We start from the raw sequence: 24,766 nt of genomic DNA, 5'->3' as shown, positions 1-24,766 counted from the left end.
TTTAAATAAGTTTGAGTTTGAATCTCAATGTCAGTGTTGATACGAAGACCTCTGATTTTTTTAGTTATAAAGAAAGATATTAAAACAACGCTTATTATTTCTCAATTGGTCGTAACTCTTGGTTTGTTTAGGAAAAATTAAGGAGATAAGTTTAATAAATAAAGAAAAAAATATAAAAGTAATTTATTAAAATGATTTTTTATTTGACTATAGAGATATAATAAAAGAGATCTAGAAGAACGAAATCGACATGTGACTCCGTCAAAATTTAATCTCCTCAAGTGAAAAGCAAGCATGATTTTTTGCTATGATTATTCTACATGTATTTTCAAATAGGTCCCAAAACTAATAAAATTGTAGTCATATCTCTAAACTTCTGTATTTTTGTAATTAGGTCCTTCTGTTATACTAGGTTCCGTTTGATTCGAGAGTTTTGGAGGGGAGGGGAGGGGAAGGGAGAGGAGATTTTTAATTTGAAGTGTTTGGTTCAATTTTTAGAAGGGGAGGGGAGGGGAGGAGAGCAAATCTCTTTAAAATTTTATTGCATTGCCATAATTATCCTTAAATTAATTTCAAATCTCAATATTAACCTTGTAACAACTTTTATTATTATTAGATTGTATTATTTTTGTAACAATCTTATTATTATAAGGTTATCTTATTCTTATAACAATTTTTATTATTATTTTGTTATATTTTCCTTGTAATAACTTTTATTATTATATATCATCTATCACTCTTATTGTTACATGTTCAAACCACTCTTACTACTACTTTGTTGCTATCAACGGCCGCATTATTATTATTATCTTATTTTAATTCAGCTTATTATTACTTGTTGTTCCTTATTTTTCACTGTTAATTCACCTATTCATGTCTTGTTGTGCAAAAGATATGAACCAGTTTGAGATAAAATAAGCAGCTTAGGTGTGTCCTTGTCTTTCGTCGATCTCTGAAATCGTAAAAACAAGTAGTTTCTTTTATTTAATTAAGTTTAAGGATAAAACAGTAAAATAATTTTAAAATCCCTCCCCCTTCCCTTGCGAACCAAACACGTTTTTAATTAAAATATCTCCCCTCCTCTCCGTTAAAATCCCTTCCCTTCTATCCCCTCCCCTCCCCTACCCTCCCCTCCTAATTCTCAAACAAAATGGACCCTAATGTTAATCAATGATTAATCAACCTATAATAGAAATATCTAATTAAAAATAATAATAATTCAACTTGATTATAACTTTTAGTTTAAGGACTTATTTGAAAATCCTCAAATAGTTTAAGGACGTACAACATATTATATATAAATAAAGTTTATAAATGTAATTAATTATCAATCAAGAAGATAGATGAGAGACTGTGTGTGTGAATGATAGGAGGGTGAGCATAGAAAAATTGGGAAGAGATAGAGATATATAAAAGATATAGAATATAGTGAATAGAGAGCGGATTTTAGAGCGGAGAGAAATATATTGAGAGGGAGAATTTATTGAATATGTCTATATCCTATCTTATTTCCATCTCTCTCTCTCTCTCCCCCATATTTTGTCTCCCTTCGAGAAGGAGATAGACGAGAGAGATAGAGATAGAGATGCATAATAAATTTCTTTTTCCATCTCTCGTATATCCCTCTTATCCATTTATCTCTCTCACTATCTCTCTCATCTCTCGCTCTCCCTTTTTCATATATTTATCCCCTCTCTCTCACTCTCTCTATCTCATATTTATAAATGTTAATATATTTTTACTTTATATATCATATTAAATTATTCGAATATTTACAAATAAGTCTCTAAACCAAAAAAAGTTTTAACCAAGTCCCTAAACCTGGTTGGACCTAACACAGCCCCACAAAATCAGCATGTGAGGTGATGGTTGTTGCCACTTATAAACACATTGTCAGGATCATCTCTTATCCGATGTGAGACTTTTTAACGGTAATGCTAACAAATTCATTCTTTATTAAAAGAAAAACATGAAATTCATTCTTTCTTCATAAAAAAAAAAAAAAAAAAGAAAAACTAACATAATATTCATTCTATATTGGGTCTAACATTAAAAGGAGTGAGGGATAATTTTTTTGACGTGCTCAATCGATCAGTCATTTTATACTTTATAGAGTCTTCTTGAATTAGAATAGGGTTAAAGTTAAATGAAAAATGCTCATTTTTTTCCTTTCATTATGATTTATCTAGAATTGGTTGCAGAATAGTGGTTGTCGGTGTACTTTTACACATAATTTTCCAATGATGTACTTATTCAATGAGCATATAGAAAAAGTGAATTACAGCAAGCATATATCATTAAATTGTAGATGTTTTACTTACCAACAACATGTTTCTTCACCCTTGTTTGGAAGACAATGTTGTCCCTACTTCACTTGTCTCATTTGTGAAAAATAGCCCCCCACACCCATAGTTACGTGCTTCTTTTTCTTTCACTAACTTCACTCATGTCTCTTTCAATGTCACGAGTAAATATACAACAACCTCTTATTATAGCCAACAGACATCAACATTTGATTCATATGTTTGTAATGCTTTCATGTTATAGCATTTTGTTATTAATGTTGTGTTTTATTTTGTTGTACATAGTAAAAGGGTGTTATTGCTAGTGCGAAATCCGGATTAAAAGATGCCTCTTGCTAGTTGGTTATGCAAATTTGGTATAAAACATAAACATGGTGACATTTTTAAAATTAAGTTGAAAACATTGTTTTAAGCTGATTATTTAGATAATGGGTTTAAAAAGTATGTCTTTTATGTCCATTACTTGCACAACCGGTTTAAAATCTGTTAAATGTGTTTTATAAACCCTCGAAACTTTCTCCCCGGTCTTGGGAAATAAACCATTGTTCTCCTCTTCTCATCGTTCTTCTCCATGCCCCCTTCTCGTCTTCGCTCTGTCACAGCCATTAACTATGTTGCGCATTTCTCTATATGATTACACTCACAGCTTGTTTGCTTTTCCTCATTTTCTTCGTCTAGCACATTTATCTGTTTTCTCTATACGTCTCTCATTTTTCATGTATGTGTTCATTGTGCATGTTTAAATATGTGTATTTGTAGATATTTGTAGTTTTAATATTATATACGTAGATATGTGTGTTTTTGTTGTTTAGGTGTTAATCATGGATTATAATGATATCGATTGACACATTCAACGATTAAAATAATTTTATTTAAATCCGAATTGACTCTAGATTGGTTTTAACTTAAACATTGTGTTAATGCCATATACCATAACATTGTTCTAATGTATATTATGTTAATTTCTTAGTTTTGATCTATTAAGTTTCTTCACCAAACCAATAATAATTTTATTCATGGCTTCTACTTTGTCGCTTTCACAAGCATAATAAGGAGTAAATGTAAATATTTATATTTTTTAGCTTATGCATAATCAACTACATTGTAAACCAACATTTTTTTTAAGAAATGAAATTAGTCTATCTGAATTAACACTGGAGAGAATCAAATATGAGATTTGAGAAGGAGCACACTTTTAGGTCTCATGTCAACACCAAATAAACTTAAGTGGATTATTATAAACAAATATTGATCTTTGATCACTTAAAATTAGGTTACGTTGTACTTTGTAGTCTCCTTTAAAAGCTACTGCCTCAAACCAATTTGTGTAATAATCCCACATTGCATAAGATGTACTTATATATTTTTGATGAAATGCGATGAATTTTCTGTTAGAATCTGTGTTGGGGTCTGCTGTAATAGTTTGACTAAGAAGATGATGAAGATGAACATGATGAAGAGTACACATAAATTTCAAAGCGTGTGTAGACACACTAATATTTAGATTCCATTTGCCCCTACTAGTAATGTCAACCGGATGCAAAGGGGTATACTGGTGAATCCCCCTTCAGGATATGATTGAATCATTGATGTGCCTTGTACATTCACATCAAGTGTATCGATCAATGATAGTTTACATAATAAAGTTCTGTCAATTTCTCTCGTGCACTACAGAAAAGAAATAATGATTTAGTATTTTTTTTTGACATAATTTTAGACACACAAGAATGTGATGTTCTATCTCTTTTTCTTTTATTTTTTCTGACTTCTTTTCTGCCTCAAAAATATTTTTATTTATAGAGAAACTTATGTCCTTTGGTAAAGAAAAACAACTATTTAAGAGAGTTGTTCATGAATAGTTACATTGTTTCAATTATCAAACAATACACTTTTTCTCTAAAAGATCTCTATTTAACAATTGCAACTTTCCAAATATATTTTAAAAATTTCTCTCACATTTTCCCTATCAAATCCAAAGTCTCCCATCTAAAAAGACATGAATTTACAATTGAATGCAATTCTTTAGATGAGACATTCTATATATGACCATGATTTTTACACTATAAAATTATGTAGTCAACATATAATCTTTAATCAATGTGGACAAAAATATCTGCTTTGCCGCAAATCTACTCACTTTGTGACCAGCTTGAATGGTTGATGAGCAGTTGAGCACCGCAAATTTCTTCATAGACTTTTGATAGCGCTATAAAGGTCTCTTATTCTCCTTAGGCACCGACAAACGCTTGTTTCGTGAGAGGTAAACCCTAGAGACTTGAAAAAGGTGAAAGATGCAATATTCATCTATCTCTTCAATTGATCTGCTTTGCTGGAAAATTTGATTTATGAGATTGATAATGTTGAACAAAAGATGGGGTTTCTTTTCCGTTCTGAATTCGGACTTAAATCACAGCAATAAACTTAGATGTATCATGTGCGAAGCAAGTATCGCTAGCAACAAATAAACAAATCAATCTCTAGCAACAACAAATATAGGTATAATATAACAATCAAGAGTAAAACAAAATCACAATCGAACCAAAGAACAAGATATAGAGAAGAAGAACAAAATATCAATATTTGTTTATCCAATTCAGCCTAAATTGACCTATGTCTCAAGGAGAGGGCAAACCTAATTAGGTTCAGATACAAAGAGTTATAAGAAATTAAATTCAACAAACTCTAGAAAAGCAAACCTAATTTCTATCATTTCCCCGTTTTCTTCCCTTGACCATGAGTTTTTTTTAATGGCAAACGTTCGTAGTTATTTTGTTAAATTAATATTTTGACTTGTTCGTTAAGGTTTGAACCTATGAACTCCAACTCATTTTCCCTTAGATCAAATCGATTGAGCTACCCAAACCACTCCTTCCCTTTGATCAAGAGTGTTACAAAAGTGGCTAAATATTTTACAAAAGTGACTAAAAAATTTAACTTCCAATGTTCTCCATTTCTCTCACTTATCCCTTTACAGTCGCTCAATGATTTTCAATTTCAAGATATTTTTTTTTATAGAACTTTTACACCCCTAAACATAAAAATCTATGAAACTCTCGTGTTTTTTTATGTCTCTTATAAATGAAACTTTTAAATTATTTAAAAAATAAGAATATTTTGAGAAGTCTATGAATCTTTCAAGTATGAGGAACCAAACTAGTAGGCACCGCCATCTTAGATGCTTCAGCTCTTAGGTATGGAGTTAATTGCGGTAATATCCCCCGTTCACGGCTCAGGAGGACTTTCAGTTATGGAACGTGTTTGATTGGACAGTCTTCTTATCAAACCGTCTAGGGTGATACAAATAAAATCAGCAACCTTCAATTACTTCATTTTGTCAAAAAAAAAACAAAAAAAAAGAAACTTCTATTACTTCATTTATATTCATTCATCATACTATAAGACAAAGCTTGAATTTGGACTCATTACAATGCAAATAACATGAAATACGCCTTCTGGTCTGCCATTACATGCGGCCTGATTTCATCTAATTCTATAGCCTCTTTTTACTCTCTTCTGTAAGTACAATAGAGTGTCTAAGTCCGAAGAAGAAACAAAATTAAGAAACTAATCGAACATTTTTTGATATATAAGTTTATGATAAATCATCAAAAGCAAACAATAGAGCTCATTAAGAGAATACTCTTAATTGTGAGGTTTTTTTTTTTTTGGTACAAAATTGTGAGAGTTTTATAATCATCAAAAAAGCCTATTTTCCTTTTATAATTGCGGGTTTTAAAATTATTTTTACCCGTATCAATAAATTTTATTATTTTTTCATAGAATTATTTATCTTTATTTGTATCATAATATTTATTACTCTCTCCGTTTCAAAATACATGTCCATTTTGGATAAATTGTATTAACCAAGAAACCAAATAAATTTTGTTATTTTTGAAGAAATTATGTGTGTGTTTCTATAATACCCTTAACCATTTATTATTTTATTCTATTTTTTCTCTCTCTACAATAAATATGTAAGGGTATTATTGACAAGACAATAATTAATATTGCATTGAAACTTGAAAGAGACAGGTATTGTGAAACAAAATTATTCTCCAAAATGGACAAGTATTATGAAACGGAGTGAGTATTATTTATTATGTCCTTTCATATAGTTATCTCTACATTGTTTTTGGACAACAAAAAATGAGATATATCACCACAAAGTGAGAGCTCTACTCTCTAGCACAAGGCGTGCAAAGAAGAGCAAAGCAAAATACAGTAAAGTATCTTGAATATATACAAAAAAGACAATCAATCAATGCCTAAATAGACAAGAGGTTGTTGCCACCACATATGGTAACCAAAAGGAAAATAGACATTTTTAGCTTTCAGCCACTGAAGAGAAGTAATTTTGATTTTTTTTTCCAGAAGTTGCATAATTGTTTTAGCATTGTTAGAGAGCAACATATGATTTCTTTTGTTCCATATCACCCAAACACTACAAAGTCAAATAAATTGCAAGAATGATCGACGGGGTTTAAAGCCTCCTGAAGGTAAGCGAACTGAATAAAATGATCCATTATATGTTGGGGATTCACTGAATACACACCGATCCAAGTTTTGATATGTTGTCATATCTCACCGAAAGTGGGACAATGAATTAAGTGATGGTCTGCTGATTCATTGGAATCACATCCGGTCACACACAATTGAGAATCAAACGGAATGATGTCACAACGAACCAATTTATCCTTTGTAGACCACCTGTTGCGAAGAAGATGCCATGCACAAATTGAAACCTTAAGAGGAACATTTTTGTGCCAAACTGCGGTAGCTGCTGCGTATGTATTATGCATCTCCTGCCTCATGGGCATTTGATACACACCACAGACTGTATAACCATCACCCACATTAGGATGCCACTGCCTAACATCCTGCAAGGTAACATTAGAAAGCAGAGTTCTACACTCCCCCCCTAAATCTTCCTCCAACGCGAACAACTGCCGACGCCACCCCCATGCTTCCCCTCCTTCATCCCAACCCAAGGAATACATCTCCGTCACTTTCATATACTTGTCAACAGATAAATCAAAAAGTCTCCTAAACCTCTCCCTAAATGGAGTCGCCCCCACCCAACGGTCAGACAAAAAAAGGTATTTAAACCATTACCAATTTTCATTTGAATGCTCTCCTCAAACAAACTTCCTCCCTCGACACCAATCCCTTCACGAATTTCCACAATCTCCCTCCACCAGGCAGATCCATCCCTCCCTCTTCTTTAATTCACCCTCTCTCCTCGCCATAACGAGATGACAACACCTTATACCATAAACCATTCCTATCCACCAGACACCTCCAACACCAATTACCTAATAGAGCAATATTAAATTCATTCAGCAATCGCACCCCAAACCCCCATACTCCTTACTCATGCAAATAAAATTCCAATCAACCCAAACAATTTTCCTATAATCCTCACTCCCACCCCAATTTTTTTTAATTAAAATAGACTCAAGAGAGGAGATTATATATACCTGAGGGAGTTCTGAAAAAAGAAAGGGTGTAGACAGGAAGAGAAGACAGGAAGGATTGAAGAAGAGTCAAGTGACCACTAAAAGACATATTTCTACTCTTCCAAACAGACAATATAGCCTTAATACAGTAAATTACTGGCTCCCAAAAAATCAAATATCTAGCATCACTCCCAATAAGAAGGCCCATATAAATAAATGGTAACCGACCAATTTTACACGACAGAACATAGGTGGCCTCATGCACCCATGACTCATCAATATTTACACCAACCAACAAGCTCTTATCGAAGTTTACTTTCAGTCCCGACATGGCCTCGAAAAGAAATAGGACAGCCCTAAAGGCTCTGACATTTGCCCGACTCTTAACGCCTAACAGAAGAGTATCATCCACGAATTGCAGATGAGAGATCACAATTGGAGTGTTTGAACCAATACTATAACCAGTAAACATATTAGCTTCTGTCGCAGCAGTCATCATAACATTCAGACCTTTTACAACAATTAGTAAAAGAAAAGGGGAAAACAGGTCACCTTGTCTTAACCTTCTTCTCATAGGAAATTCGCTAGTAGGACTCTCATTTACCAAAATCGAGGCAGTTGTTGTACCTACGCACTCTTTCATCCACTTCCGCCACAAAGTATGAAACGCCATCCTCCCCATGACATCATCCAAGTAACCCCAATCAACAAAGTCATAAGCTTTATCAAAATAACCTTTAAACAACAACAAATATTTTTTCAAATTTTGAGCCTCATCAACTACCTCATTAGCTATAAGGATACTGTCAAGAATTTACATATCCTTCGCGAAAGCTGACTGTGCCTCAGGAATAATTGTACTCATAACTTGCCTTAATCGGTTTGCCAAAACTTTTGCTAGAATTATTATTATTATTATTATTATTGCTACTATTTTGAACTTAAAAACAAGTAAAAATATACAAAAACTTCTAAACAAACTACATTTTAAAGACCAAAAAAGAGTCATTTTTCATTAAAAAAAAAGAAAAAGGTTGGATTTAATGTGGACGCTGATTTTTCTACCTGATTCAAACTGATAGATTTCAGTTTTAGCTGTTAAACTTAAGATATACAGTTCAATATGTGTTAACTTGTTTAGGGTTAACATACTCAATTAGCTACATGATTATTATTGTGTATAGGCAATAGATTAACATAGCCTTTATAATTAGTTATTGATAGCTATTAGTTAGTTTGATTTTCATCTTCAATATATAGAAGCTTTGTAACTAATTCATTAATTCATTCAATATACAAACTCCTCCTTGATGAAAAATAATTATTCTTTCTCTGTGTTTTTTGCACTTTCTTCATCTTCTATCATCATAATGACGAACTTCATGATGGTATCAAATCTCTTTTGAGCTCTGATGCGATTGTTTCTTCTTCTACAATGGTTCGTGGTGTTGGAGTCATCAATGGTAACGCTGGTGGAAATGTGATTTCTCCGATTCTTGATCCTTCTCAACAACTTGGAAACTCTTACTACGTTTATACTTCTAATGGACCTTCTTCTATTGTGATTACACCGGTTTTGAATCACTCTAATTATCACGTTTGGGCTCATTCAAATGAGGAAAACTCATGGAGGTAAGAATAAGTTTGATTTGGTTTATGGTTCAATTCTAGTCCCATTGGAGTTTGATCCATGTTTCAAGGCTTGGAATCATTGCAACATGCTTATGCATTCTTGGATTATGAGCTCGATCGAAGAATCCATTGCACTAAGCATTGTGTTCCTTAAAAATGAAATTGATGTATGTAATGTGTTGGAACAAAATTGGATTTGTACAATGCCTCTGATGTTTTGATGATAACAAAGTATTGAAGAACAATTGGATATGCTAGTATATGTTTAAGTTTGTAGGACTATGGACTAAAATTTATCAAGGTCTAAACATGTATGAGAGCATCTGAAGAACAAGACAAGCAAGGTCAATCAGAAGTCAACATGTGATCAGATGTGAAGAATCCATCCAGAAGCTACTAAAGGCCAGACTTTGAATCATCAAACTCTGAGTCACCCAAACTCTAAGTCACCCAGACTCTGAGTTATCCGGACTCTGAGGACTTAGAAGCCACATCATATTTGTCTTCTTCTAAGAAGGGTCACTTTCAGGATCTGACCAAGTATAATTTGTCTTCTTCTGAAACACGTGCTAAGTCAAATTCAAAGACAAAAGGAATTAAACGGACAATTCTGATTGCAATAATGGTTTTCAAATGTCTTTTAAAATGGCATTAACCATACCAGACAACATTCTAACGTCTTGATTTGATAGCTTCTCAAGGACTCTTAATGCATTGGCATTCTCCAACGTCTCTAAAATCCTTCTTTATATAAGGAGCTGAAAACTTGGAGAAATCAACGAGACTCTGCAGTTTTTACAAGTGTTTTTACTCTATCAAATTCAAAAGCAAACACTTAAGAATTTCTTATCAAGTTCATATCTTAGAAATTCTAAAGTTTTAAAAGTCTTACTTTATTTTGTAATTACTGAAGGTAAATCGACATTAACAGAATAAGCAGCGGAATAAAATTTCGATTTACTTTCCTTGGATCATTACGAATTGGAACTTGAACCAGTGATTCGATTGTTACCTTAAAATGAATAGTCTGAAAGCGATCGGTGGAATCTGCGAACTGGAATCTCGATCACAGCCAAGCAAACAGCAGAGCCTCTATTGAGTCCACACGAACAGTGCTCCTCCAAAACCTCGGTGCTAGCCAAGAAGACGGAAGTCAGAGAACTAGGGTTTCTGCAAGGAAGAACGTAACCGCAAACTATTGCACTAGGTTTCTATTTATAGAACTCCTTATGTGCTTTTCAAGTCAAACTCGTTTTTGACTTCACTAAGCCCAATACGAGTTTAGTAAATTTTGCTAAATCATTAGCATTATTTACTAAGCGCACCCTTTATATAAGTCGTACTTATATATATCTCTTTTGACTGTTCTTTGTGTGTGACCCTTTAGGTTCTAGTCACGTTGGCAATGATATTAAATCTAATATCTAATACCATAAACAATGAGCGGTATCTAGCAACACATCATTGCTACCCAAGTGACAAGAATGTCAAGTGATCTGACGAAACCTTTCATGATAACACATATGTGTATAATTACTCCTTTGTCTCAATATCTTCATTGATCTCAAGGCATAGATAGTGTCACCCTTGTATAGATCAATGTTTATTTATCTTGATTCCGAAATATACTATTTAACGAATAAGTCCAATATCTTATATTGACTTAGTTCGGCATGGCCATGCATATTTATAGTCATATTTCATCAAGAGGCCTAAAGATATATCTCCTGTTTATGAGGAGGGACAAATCCCATCTAGAACACTCATGCCCCTCAGCATGATTCATCAAGTACCCATCAACCAACGTTATTGTTATCCTTTTACAGACAACGTTAGAATGGCAACAAAGCACTTGAGTCCACATCTAGAGATCATAGTGGTTTCAGGTCTAAGAGCAATATACATTATTATCATTGTGAGAATATCTTATGACAATTTCATAACTTACTATGTAGTATTCTCACAGTGGGTCAATCCAATATAAATATTACTTCTAATATTTATATCTATGTATAGACTTAATATCTCATATCTATGACCCATGAGATGCGGTCATCAGTCTACATACATAATAGTCTCGACGCTTTATTATTATCCTTTATTCATATTAAAGCTTTGACTACGGATACATTTAAGAATAGCGTTCTATAAGATAATGTAATCTCATGATTAAGTCACACTTAATATATTATTACACGAACTATCTATTCTAAGGACTTTATTAACATTATCTAAATATAATAAAGAGTGCCATATATTATTCAATAATAAAAGTCATGATACATAAGATAGATTTAACATAAACTATTGGCCTCTAGGGCTTACACCAACAATTACTTACACATCTAATTGTATATCAAGTGTAAAACCAAACAATCTTTTATTTGATTAAGTTAGATTGTAAGAAGTCTCTTTCAGTTGTGGTTGAACATTAAAAGTCTCTTGTTTGTGTACTTGAAAATTTTGAAGTCTTTTGTTTGTGTGCTTGAGCATTTATAATCTTTAGCGACTATAGTGAAAATTCCTTGGAAGTGCAAGGGGATTGGAGTACTCCTAGTTTGTAGAAGGAACCAATAATTATTTTGTGTCTATCTTTCTCTCTTTGTGTTTAATTTAATCTGATGCACTCAGAACCTAAGTCAGACTGTGAACCCATTCAGACTCTGATCAGTGAAAACTTAGAAAAAGTTTGAAAAATTCAATACAATTCAACCCCCTTTTCTTGTATTTTTCTCACATTCACAATGCACAAAAGAAAAATTCTTTCAAGGTAATTAAATTTGTATCTCTAAATTACAATGTGGAACTTTTAGCAACTCATGTGAATAATCACATTACTTCAGTTATATTTAGAGTCTCTTACTATCTGAATCACTCTACAATTGGTTCCTGGATTGTAGATTTTGGTGCAAGTTGTCACATATGTTCTTCTTTAATATTCTTTATTCATATACGCAAAATTCACTAGTACATTTTAGATTACCAAATGGTAGGCAACAACCAAGTTCTCAGACATTGTACAATCCTCACCTGGTTTGATAGCACTGGATGTGTTATATGTCCTCAAGATTAATATAGATAATCTATTTGTGCCCAAATTCTGTATAGATGCTTATTGTATAGTAACCTTTAATAATGATAAATGTTTGATTCAAGAAAAGACGAGCTTGAAGATGATTGGTTTGGCTGATTTGATTGAGGGATTGTACTTCCTTGTTCTACAAGTTTCACCTCTAGCCAACATAGCTTATAGCCTTATCACAAGCAAAACCTCATTTAACTTTTATTCCACAAGAAGCTCTTTGGCATTTTAGATTAGGATATTTGTCTCATTATTTGATAAACCTCATTTAACTTTGAAAAATTAAAACTGTAAGGACATATAATGGTCATTAGTTCTCTATGCCTGAGTTTTATGTTGCTTACGACATATAACATCAAACTAGTTGCGTTGAAACCCATAGAGGTGGAAAGAAAGAACCGACACATTTTGAATGTGGAAATATCTTTACTTTTTTAGTCAAAACTACATAAACAATTTTGGTCTTATGCAATTTTACTTGCTACCTATCTCATAAATCGTATTACATGTCCTCTGTTGCAAAATGAGTCACCTTTCTATCATGAATTTGGTCAGGATTCTGATTGAAACTCAAAGATATTAATTAAGTTAAAAGAGATTTGTGTCATTTCATGTAAGCACTTTTGAGTACTTTGTTTAAATTTTAGCTCTAAAATTGATTGTCTCGTTTTAATTCCTATTCTCACATTAACTGCATAGTCTTTATTAGTTTGACATTTTTATGTTTCTCGCATTGAAATCACATGATGTCATTCCCCGAGAAAAAGGAAGATGAAAAGTCAAATGATTTTCATCTAAATTTTGTACTAAATACATTTGAATTTTGGTTTATTTTTCTTATGCTTTTTTTATAGAGTCGGTAAGTTTTTTGTTTTTTTTTTCTGAGGGACGGTAAGTTTTTTGTTGTGGAAGAAGAATAACTAATCTCTAATGTCTCATGTATAAACAAAAATAGAACTATCTCAAGCCCTTTAAGAAATATACCCTCTTTATCCTTATATTTTTCTTATATTTTTTCAATAATATCTTTAAATATTTATTACAAAATATAATTAAAAAAATTTTGGACAAAACAAAATATAATTAAATGAAATGACATAATAAATTAATAAGAGTATTATTGAAAAAGAGAAATAACTCTAAAAAAAAAAGGAGACAAATAATGTTATCAAAAGCTGTAATTCTGAATTATTTCGTTTGGATTAACACATAAGAAAAAAAGTTGTTCCCTAAAAAAAAAAAGAAAAAAAAAGTTGTAAATTACTACACTTTTTCTTAATACGAACGAAATAATCCAGAATTTACATTCAATATTTTAAAAATTACAGCAAAAGACATTTGTTGAATAAACATATCTGAAATCACACTTCATCATAACCTATTGCAGTAGAAAAATAATAGTAACTTACTTATTAAATTTAAGAATAGTTTTATTTTTTTTTTTGTCAATAGCGCAATGGCTAGAGAAATTCACCTTTAAGATGAAAAAGTGGGGTGTCCGAAGTTCGACCCCCAGTCCTTACATATATTGTGCATTATCCCTTGCCATGAGGACAAATTTAAGAATAGTTTTGGTTTGACCAAAAAAAAAATTAAGAATAGTTTCAGGTAATTCACATATCAGAAATCGTACTTCATAACCTTCTGCAATTAAGGAAATATAAAAGGTAATTTATTTTTATTTTTACTATATAAAAGGAAATTTCCTAAATAGTCAAATAATTTGTTTAAATAAATATAATTTCCAGAATAGTGCACATTCAATATTTTCTATATTAATATCTTTTTAAATAAATTAATTTTCATATTCAAGTAGTTATTTTTGTGAACAATTTTTTTTGTGCTAACCTTCTAATTCGCAAAAGAAAGAAGTTTTAGTGATTGGAAGTTCGATCGAAAGATAAAGAAAGTGCGATTAAAATGGTTCTAACCCGTAATCAATGTCGAGCTCTATCAAACTATTCATTCTTTGGTGAAATTAATTAATTACTTGAGCCAGTCATCCCTTAATGGACATAAATTATTTTCAAAATAACCAAATTCAAGAAATTAAGTCAAAGAAAACAATGGTTAAAAAACTAAACCAAACTTGAGTTACAGAGATTATATTCTTAGTCAAAATAAAATTATAGTCTAGTTAAAAAAGAAGCACAGAGCAGCATATTCCATTCCAGTGAGGCAAAAGACACTCTGTGAATAAGACTAAAAAAAATAAAAAAGGAAAAAAAATAAAATGAACCAATCAATAATTCACAATAAATATCAGTATTAAATATATTAAAAAACATTGATGGTAGATGGAAAAATCTATCACCATAGTGTCTGACTATAAAGTAACCTCTTTATCTCTACACTCATTGCCCTTCTCACACACTCTCTCTCTCTCTCTCTTACTCTCTCTCTCTCTCTCTCTCACTGTCTTGAACTAGAAAGAATGCCTTTGTTTGTTTCACATTCATAGGCATTCTTAAGGTTAAGGAGTCAAAATTGTGTACAAGTTTTGATTTTTAGGGGGTGCAGAGAGAAAGGGTTTAAAGGGCTATTTTAATAGAGAGAGATCTCATAAAAATCAAAATGGTTGAGTCAGAACCTAAAGTTTATATACCAGAGTCATTTCAAGTGAACTATGATGTGTCAAGTCAAATTAAGATGATATGGGATGTAATGAAAGCACCATTAATTGTACCATTTTTGAATGCTTGTGTTTACATTTCATTAGCAATGGCACTTATGCTTTTTATGGAAAGAGTTTATATGGGTTTTGTTATCATTTTGGTTAAGCTTTTTTGGAAAAAACCTGAACAACGTTATAAGTATGAGCCTCTTCAAGATGATGAAGAACTTGGTGGCGAGAATTTTCCTGTTGTTCTTGTTCAAATTCCAATGTTCAATGAAAGAGAGGTCAGAGAAAGATTCTCTTATGTTCTTTGTTTTTGTTCTTTTGGATTCTTTTGGTAACTTTTTTTTTTTTTTACAGTATAAACTAGTAAAAGACCTGTGCATTCTGATTAATGTTGTTTTTCTATTACAGGTTTATAAGGTTTCAATTGGAGCGGCTTGCGGGCTTTCATGGCCGACGGATCGACTCGTGATCCAAGTACTTGATGATTCTACTGACCCTGTTGTTAAGGTATTCCAAAAATTCATGTCAAAATTTTCCAGTTTAATTCTTCAATCACCCAATAAGGATCTGCATTTTCTTACTCCATACTTTAATACACAGTGAGTTTGTCATAATCATGATATGTTACACTGATTTCGATAAAAATTACATTTTTAAGCTTTTACAAAATTACCGATGTTCGGTAATTTTTTTCAAGCTTAATGTCATTTTTCAAGCTAATTGTGTTTATTAATGTATAAAATTCATACTTTTTCTATTCAAAGTTATAGTCCCAACAATAGTTTTTTTTTTCTTTCAATTTGACTCAATTTTTTTTGTGTTTAGTAAATGATGATCAAGTCTTTGATTATAAAAATCATTTCCAATCCCAAAACTGATAATTTAGATTTTTTTTAACTAAAAAGTAGGGTGTTGAGGAATTAAATATCGCATTAAATCCTTAGTACGTTTTGTTGTTATTAATGAAATAAGAAAAAAATAATTAAGTTTGATTTCATGAATGAATGCAGCAACTAGTGGAAATGGAATGCCAAAGATGGGCAAGTAAAGGAATAAATATAACATACCAAATTAGAGAAACAAGAGGTGGATACAAAGCAGGTGCATTGAAAGAAGGACTAAAACGTAGCTATGTCAAGCATTGTGAATATGTTGTCATATTTGATGCTGATTTTAGTCCTCCTCCTGATTTTCTTAGAAGAGCCATTCCTTTTCTTGTTGGTAATCCTGAAATTGCTCTTGTTCAAGGTCGTTGGAGATTTGGTAAGCACAACACTAATCATCTTTTAATCGAGTTTAATTTTGATACATTGTCGATAAAATCGTTACACTATTCAACAAATCTATGTGATTTTAGAAATAATTATGATATGATTAAAGTCAAATGATTTTTAAGTGTATATGACAATTACATTGATTAATAGTGTAACAAAAATTTTACACTTACAATAAACTAATATATTTGACTTATAGTAAAAAAAAACTAAGGTTTTATTTTTATGTTTGATGAATTCCTAGATTCATAGTGTCGGTGGCTTGCTGGCATTTATTAAAAATGAAGAAGAAGAAAAAAAATAGAAATGATTATGTGATGTTGTTTTTTATATTGATTGTGTAGGAGAGTGTACTTTTTGCTTTTTCCAATTTTGTCCTTGTTTGACTTGGGTTGGCCCGGTTTAGGGGAATGGGTCCACGAAAACAAACCCTTCAATCACGGGTAGGGAACACTAACGACTCATACTTTAGAATTTTGATTAGTGTTAATATAAAATTAAAAGTGGAAAATTATTATTAATTATTAAGTAGAAACAAATAGAAAAAACAACTAGTTCAACTTCTACTTTTCTAACAAGTTAAATATAATGTTACAAAAAAAACCTGGGCGGCTATGATATTTAGTTGAACTTCTAAATTTAGCAAAAAGATTATGTGGGGTCAACTAAAAAACAGTAATGGGTCTAATTCTCATAAGGTGAAAATTATGTATTACAAGTCTTTTTCTACTAGAAGAAATAATTTGACTCATTTTCAATTTTGTGCAAATTGAATTTAACTTGATAAAAAAAGTAAAATATAATTAAATAATTAACTGTCATTATTTCAATTTGTGGAAAAGAAAATGAAAGAAGGGTAAAAAAGTCATATATGAATGCATCCAAATATCAAAGTTTACTATAGTTCCATCAAAGGCACTTCCCACGTGGTTTTGCAGTATATTTAGGGTTTAGATAAAAAACATAAAATAATAATAATATGTGTCAGTGTGGGTAGCACCATGTGTCTTATGGTCGACCTTACCCTTCCTTGCCGACACTTCAACTATTCACAACAAAACTATTTCTTAATTTCATTTATAATAATAATAATAATAATATTTGGTTAGGTACTTGTATTTTAATATATATATTAATTCATTTATTTATGTGATTTAATAATACTAAGTAGTAGTGGTGTTAGTTTATTTATTTAGGTATACTTTATTACTTTAAATCTTGCTTTCATTATTCTAATATTGTAGTCTTTAATTTTTTGTAAGATTTTTTGCTAAATAAAATTCATGTGTCTATGTGGGGCCAAAGCTGACTTTATCTTTATTGTATCTTACCTTTTGGTTGGCCACTGTAACGGAATTATGCATTTGTCCTGTGATATTGTACTTTGCCTTACCTAATGATATTGGTCATCAAGATAAACCTTACCTTGTGAAAAAGTTAAAGTTAATTAACAAAAACATATATAGTAAAAAAAGTCAAAACCTTAGTGTAAATTTTTTATTTATTTAGACCATTGTTTTATGATGTAGTGATTTTTACATTTTAATGATAGAGCAGGATTAAATTAATTTCTAGTAACAAATTATTGATGTGTTATTATACTAATATTGAGAATGGTTTTTGTGACAGTGAATGCAAATGAATGTTTGTTGACAAGAATGCAAGAGATGTCTTTGGATTACCATTTCACAGTTGAGCAAGAAGTTGGATCAGCTACTCATGCTTTCTTTGGCTTCAATGGTAATTCACTTTATACCTTCTAATTTTCATCGACAAATGTTAGTAATTAGTTATTAGTCATGATAATGTGATCACATCAATTACTTACTAATGTTTCATATTTTGGAACCTGAATGCAGGGACGGCCGGTATTTGGAGAATTGCTGCTATCAATGAAGCAGGAGGATGGAAAGATAGAACAACAGTTGAAGATATGGACCTCGCTGTTCGAGCAAGTCTTAGGGGATGGAAATTTTTGTACCTTGGAGACCTCCAGGTAAATCTTCTATCTTAAGTTAACTAGATTATAGATTGTGAATTTTATGATGGTTTTATTCCGTGCTCATAATCTTTTGTAGTAGACTAGTCAATGTATTCAAACATCGACCATTGAATTTGGATTATACCTTAATTCAGCGGTCGAGATTTGATTGTAATGACTAGACTAATGCATAAGATCATTCTTATATCACAATATGATATTTATTGTTGCAATTTTCTTGTTATAGGCAAACAGTGAACTTCCAAGTACTCTGAGAGCCTTCAGATTCCAGCAGCACAGATGGTCGTGTGGTCCTGCTAATCTGTTCCGCAAAATGGCGATGGAGATTATAAGGAACAAGGTATGTTTGTTTGTTAAGATTAAGAATGAAGAGACAAAGAACTTAATTCTATTTTCATTTATGTTCCGAATTTTAATGATGTTCTGTTTTGGTTTTTGTGTGCAGAAAGTGAAGTTCTGGAAGAAAGTGTATGTTATATACAGCTTTTTCCTTGTTCGCAAGATCGTAGCTCACATGGTCACTTTCTTCTTCTACTGTCTTGTAATTCCCCTCACAATTTTGGTTCCTGAGGTTCATGTTCCAATTTGGGGAGCTGTTTACATTCCTTCCATCATCACCATTCTCAACTCAGTCGGAACACCAAGGTCCGATTACTTTTCTATCATGTTATCATATCCATGTTTCGTGCAGTCAATTCAAACATACACTCACCGTTCTTATATCAAACTCATCGTGTGAAACTTTTGCAGGTCAATTCACCTTCTGTTCTATTGGATCCTTTTCGAGAATGTCATGTCTTTGCATCGTACCAAGGCAACCCTAATCGGTTTGCTAGAATATGGGAGGGCTAACGAATGGGTTGTGACTGAAAAACTTGGAGATTCTGTAAACAACAACAACAATAAAAAAGACAAATCTGGAGATGCAGCCAAGAAAACCAATGTCAAAGTTCAAAAGAAAACAAGATCCAAATTTATGGAAAGGTTAGTTACATATTTATCTATTTATTAATCAAAATAATTGTATCTTCTTTTGGTATCTTTGTCTAAATCTCAAATTCTACATCTTCATTGTGGTTGTCACTTGTCACTCACACTAGCTGGCATTATAGGAATCTTGTAGTTTGGCCAATAATTTCATGATTGAAGGAAATATTAATAATGTGTGACACCCTTGTTATTTTGTTGTTTCTAGTAACTGATTCTTTTGTTATTCTTTATCTTGTGATTTTGTCATTTAAGAATGATTAAGTAGGTATACACATTTCTTCCATGCACATGAGACTTGCAGAAGATTTTAGAATATAACCATATGCACATGACAGAAGATTCTAAAAAAACCCAAATTAGAATTATTATAGAATGAACTCATAATATTATAAGGTTCTATTTTTCTGTTTTCTTGTGATTTTAGTTCCAAACAAAAGGGAATTTTGTCCTAGTTTTGTACTATAGTTCACTATTAACAAATTTTTTGAAGTATCATATATGTATGTAGAGGTCTTAATTAAAATTGCGGTTTTTTCCGATTTGCAGGCTTAATTTCTTGGAGCTAGGATTTGCAGTGTTTCTCTTCTTTTGTGGATGCTATGACTATGTTCATGGAAAACACAACTACTTTATCTACCTTTTCCTACAAACCTTAACCTTCACAATTGTAGGATTTGGTTATGTTGGAACCATAGTGTAAAACCACTTTGAGCCAAAATCCTTAAAGTTTCGTAAGTGTCGTGTCGATATTGTCCTAGTTTCTCCTCTACAAAGTACAAGAAGGGAGTCTAAAATTCTTCGAGCAACGAAACGCTGCACCAAATCTACAGTTAATTTAGAGGAAGGAGAAGTTCTTTCCAAGATTTTCATTGTCATCAATCAAGAAGATAGAAGTAATCAATGGAGTACAAAGGCTTGAAGACAACCAAGATCTATAAAAAAAAAAAAAAAAAAAAGTGCTTAAATTAGAGCTTTAGACTGTTAGATAGTGTGGTTTTTGTTTGCATAGATTGTTTGGTGAGATTTTTACAGTTATATATTTTGTTGGACCTTTATTTATTTAGTTTTCTATAATTTGTGACAAATAATTGGGTGGATAAATTATGCACTTTTGATACATTTTATTTGTCTTTTTTCCCCTTGAGGAATCAATTTCATCTGCATATTTGCAATCCTTTGACAACATTACTTGTGGGAAAAAAATCTTGAGGGAAAACTTTTGTTGTGTGTAATCTTAACGAATCCAATGAATTAGTTTTTATAATTGTGCGTAAAGATATTTGATTTATACAAAAGAATAGAAAAATACTATTTGGGGTTACCATTCCTCAAGATTTTATAGTAACGAAAAACGAAGAAAGTTTTTATAATATTGGATTTGCAAATTCTCTAACTTATAGTCGACGAATCTAGACATCCTTTTTAGTATTTCTTCGTCTCAATTTATACCACTCGATTACAATTTAGGGGACGTATGCTTAAATTTTTATTCGGACAAACCTTGTGCTTAATTCTTTATTAACACTTAAAAAAAATTAAGTTACAATCTCATTGAGTTGAGTAAAAAAATCTTTGAATTCAGTAACTTCCACACAGTAAAATCATTGCAAATCATCATCCAGTCATTTTCACTAGTCCAAAAGTAAAATGTCATTTTCATCTTTTTCATTTTTCTTCACCCTTATTATTACTTAATAGACATATTACTATGTGAGTAAAGCATGGGATACCATTTTCCAGTTTTTGTCATAGCTTCAATTATATCATAAAAAATAAACTTTAGGATAAGAACTCACATGCAACATATCATGTGCTGTTTGTTGTATATATATAAAAGTATAAGACCACAACATCAATCATAATTTCTTTCCATCTGTACTAGACTTGTGCTTCTACTAACCAATATTCTTATGCCAATTGTCACCATGCAATTGGTTCAATTAATTTTAGCCCTATCACAAGTTCACAACCTTTTGCTCAACAATGTCTTTTAAGGCATGATGATGTTCTTTTTACAGCAAAGGATCGTTTTGGGTTTTACTAAAGGATTAAAAAAAACAATGTAGCTTCTTTTAGGTATCCTCTCATGTAACTTGTGATGACAACAATGATGGATTGTCATTTTTGTTACTTCAAGCAAAAGTGTCTTTGTCTGTGAACCTTTTCCATTTTTTATCACTTTAATTTAATGTCTTGTTTTGTTTAACATTGCAAATTATATGCCCCCACAATCAATCCACACTAAAATATTAGAGAAAATGATACATACATTATTAATGTAGGAATTAATTTCTCTTGTGCAATGAAAGTGTAACACTTTTTTACACATGCAGCTAATCAAATAACAATAAATAGATAGTTGTGGTTTTTTTAAGTAGTTTAGTGGCTAGATTTTCCTGACTAATCTAACTGACTTAAGCTCATAGAGATAGTTACGAAAATATTTTACTAACTAATCTAAAAATATGACATCATAGTGTGATTTAATTTCACACATGTATAAAAATAGTTTACGTTGTCGATGTTTATAAATTAAATTGATCAATGTAAACTAATTTTGAGAAATGTCATATTGACAACAATTCGGTTGTCCAACAACGTATATCTATACTATATAGATACTATTTCATTTTGTAATTAATTAATTCTCTTTTATAGTCACATCAACAGTTATAAAAGATATATTTTTATACTAATCGTTAAATAATTGTTAATTTTTGGATGTTCAAATAAAATTTCTCGTTAATTTTATATCCACATCTACCAATAATCCAATATTTTATTAGTAAGTGTACTTGCAAAGTGAATTTATGGGACATTATAATGACCTCTAATTGAATGGCAGTATCTCTAATCTCCAACCACATTGCAATCTCATTAAACTAGTAAACTTTAGGGTAATATAATAAAGTAGGTGCTAAATTAAGTTTCTTAAGATCATTGAAAAGGCCAGGGTAATTTTTACACATTAGTAAAAAAAGGTAAGTTACAATGATTGTCCTCTTTATTTGATAGAAACTTTCAAGTAAAGATTATTTTTTTCTTCTTCTGAAAAAGCTTGTCCTAATGCTATAAAACAAAGGTCAAACTCAAAGCAACAGCTAGTTTTTCTTCTTTACACGATATATTTCATGTTGAGCACAAATACTATATATTTCTTTGCAAGCTGGCTTTTCAAGTTTCAACCTTTGTTCCATGTCATAAGATTGCTTCACTTATTTTGTATTGTTTTTTAATTTTCAACATAGAATCAGATCCTCCCAGTGTCCTATAATATAGCTGTCCTATTTTCAAGCATTGATTCGTAAGTCAGTATTTTTTATATTATTTGTAACATCATCTATTATTTGAGATTTTATGGAATTTCATAGGTTTCATGAATGATTATTATTTATGATTATTTTTTTTTTTGCTTTGATTCCTAGCTCATTTAGAGTATGTTTTAATCATCTTGTGAGATAGAGATAAATGAAGGGCTCAATGTTTGAATTCAAAATATATTTTATGTTTGTCATTGGTATTTAAACAAGGACGGATCCAGAAATTCAATAAACGTGGTTAAATATTTTATAATTTGTATAATATTAATTTTTTACAAAAATAATATTAAATATTTATTAAAACCACATAATCTAAAAAGTAAAATTAACTGTTACTACCCCGTGTATTGTTTAGATCAAATATTATTTTTGTCATTCCGATAAATGTTACTCCATTAGTCTGATATCATGTCCCTAATTTTGAATGTGTACACTTATTAAGAAAATAGTTTCTTATACTAATTTTTAATATAAAATAATATGTTAGCTTAATACAAAGAATAGAGACATATATTAGTCTATGTGTGAGTATATAGGATTTTTCTTTCTTCAAAAGGGAGTTCATAGGAATTCTGTTCATGCATGTGAGTCACTTTCTTTTAAATTTACTTGGCATGTGTTTGGTTATGCGGTGGTGAGAATTGATTTTGGTGGAATTGATTTTATAAAATTGATTTTGGTTAAAAGTTAGTTTGAATGAAAAGTGTTTTATGTTTAGATATATTTACAATAGAAGTGATTTGTATGAAATATGTTGTTTAGATATTTTGTGTCAAAATTGCTTTTGGTTATATAGATGACCAAAATGGGTTCCTCATATGGTGCATTTAAAACAGATTTCATTGATTTTCTTTTACAAATTTCATTTTCATTTTTAGTTAGTTATTTTTTTTACGCATTTTTAGTATTTTTTTAAAGAAGGTTTAGTTAATTATCTAATTTGATGTTTCATCATTTAATATACAATTGTGTATAGATTATTAAAAAGCTATTGCGCCATTAAGAAAGGCTTTCTGATGGGCTGGAGCAAGAAAACAAAGAGAGCCAAAAACCATGTTTCCTCCCACAACGGTGTCTTCTTCAACCTTGTTCTTTGGGGAACCACAATCAGCAGTGAGATGGAGTAACAGATTTGGCAAGTAGGTGAAGAGATTTGTCAAATATAAAGAGTTATGTGAAAGGAACTGATGAGACTCAAGGGCAAAATAGACAAATGGTGTTGTGTGCTTATGTGGTAGAGAGACTCAATTTCAAGAAGTTAGGAATAGCCACTTATTTCATAATCAATTTTGAATATGGAAACGTACGACGACGGTAGAGTGTGGGAGGAGAACCAAAAATGTTGAAATCGCGTTTGATAAGTAGAAAGCGCCTTTGATTGTTTTCACTGGGTAACCAAACAAACACTTGATATGAAGGGGCAAGGGTGGAGGATGTTCGACTTAGAGACCAAGAGGGGATGGATGAGCTTTTGAATAAGTAAGTGTAGCTTCTGGAGGGGGTGAGTTATGGTGATTATTCTAATAAGTGGTTATGGCGAATGATTAGTGATGGTGAGTTCTCGGTAAAGTCGACTTATGATATGTTGGAAGACTTGTTGTTGGAAGGTAGTAAGGGTGATGTGGAGGATAGAGTGTTCAAGGTGTTGTGGAAAAGTCCAGCTCATCAAAAGTGATTGCATTTTCTTGAAAGCTTCTTCTTGATCGTGCTCCGACTAGGTGAAATTTGGCAATGTGTGGTGTTATATCTCACAAGAGGATTCTTCTATGTGTTTTTTTTTTTTTTCGTCAAGGGCAGGAGGAAACTACTAGTCGTATTTTCCTTTATTGTGACTTAGTTTTAAATTTATGTTATGAGAAGAGACACACAACGTATCGTGCATTTGTATGTCGAATCTCTCCTTCCATATAACACTCCCCTTTATGTGAATCCCTCTTCTAACCTACCATCAAACATATGTAATACATGGCAACTAAATATGTTGTCTCTTTAACTGTTAACTATCCTTCAAAAAAAAAAAACTATTAACTAGTAATTGACTAGTGCGATGTAAGAAAAGTTAATTATCTAAATGATTAATATTT

At 31.4% G+C, this 24,766-nt stretch overlaps 2 protein-coding genes and 1 long non-coding RNA gene across 3 annotated transcripts; 2 read left to right on the top strand and 1 right to left on the bottom strand.

The window, feature by feature from the left end:
- Positions 1-6,877: 6,877 nt before the first annotated feature.
- On the bottom strand, positions 6,878-8,432 carry LOC112420850 (uncharacterized). The gene is made up of 3 exons (XM_024780592.1): positions 7,781-8,432; positions 7,534-7,615; positions 6,878-7,358 (listed from the first exon to the last, which is right to left on the bottom strand). The coding sequence occupies exons 1-3, from the start codon at positions 8,430-8,432 to the stop codon at positions 6,878-6,880; spliced, it is 1,215 nt and encodes a 404-aa protein (XP_024636360.1).
- A 6,365-nt stretch (positions 8,433-14,797) lies between these two features.
- Positions 14,798-20,486, top strand: LOC11418775 (glucomannan 4-beta-mannosyltransferase 2). Its single transcript, XM_003606225.4, has 9 exons — positions 14,798-15,374; positions 15,505-15,603; positions 16,107-16,359; positions 18,000-18,110; positions 18,230-18,366; positions 18,599-18,712; positions 18,818-19,017; positions 19,123-19,356; positions 19,909-20,486. Exons 1-9 carry the CDS (start codon positions 15,048-15,050, stop codon positions 20,060-20,062), a joined length of 1,629 nt encoding a protein of 542 aa, XP_003606273.1. The 5' UTR covers positions 14,798-15,047; the 3' UTR covers positions 20,063-20,486.
- A 1,940-nt stretch (positions 20,487-22,426) lies between these two features.
- Positions 22,427-24,563, top strand: LOC112421226 (uncharacterized). The gene is made up of 2 exons (XR_003011408.2): positions 22,427-22,666; positions 23,659-24,563. It is a non-coding gene; the product is annotated as an uncharacterized lncRNA (long non-coding RNA).
- The last annotated feature ends 203 nt before the right edge of the window (positions 24,564-24,766 follow it).

The sequence above is a fragment of the Medicago truncatula genome, chromosome 4, assembly GCF_003473485.1.
Source record: "Medicago truncatula cultivar Jemalong A17 chromosome 4, MtrunA17r5.0-ANR, whole genome shotgun sequence".
NCBI lineage: Eukaryota > Viridiplantae > Streptophyta > Magnoliopsida > Fabales > Fabaceae > Medicago > Medicago truncatula.
The sequence above is the reverse complement of the archived record's forward strand: the minus strand, read 5'-3'. Positions and strand labels throughout refer to the sequence as shown.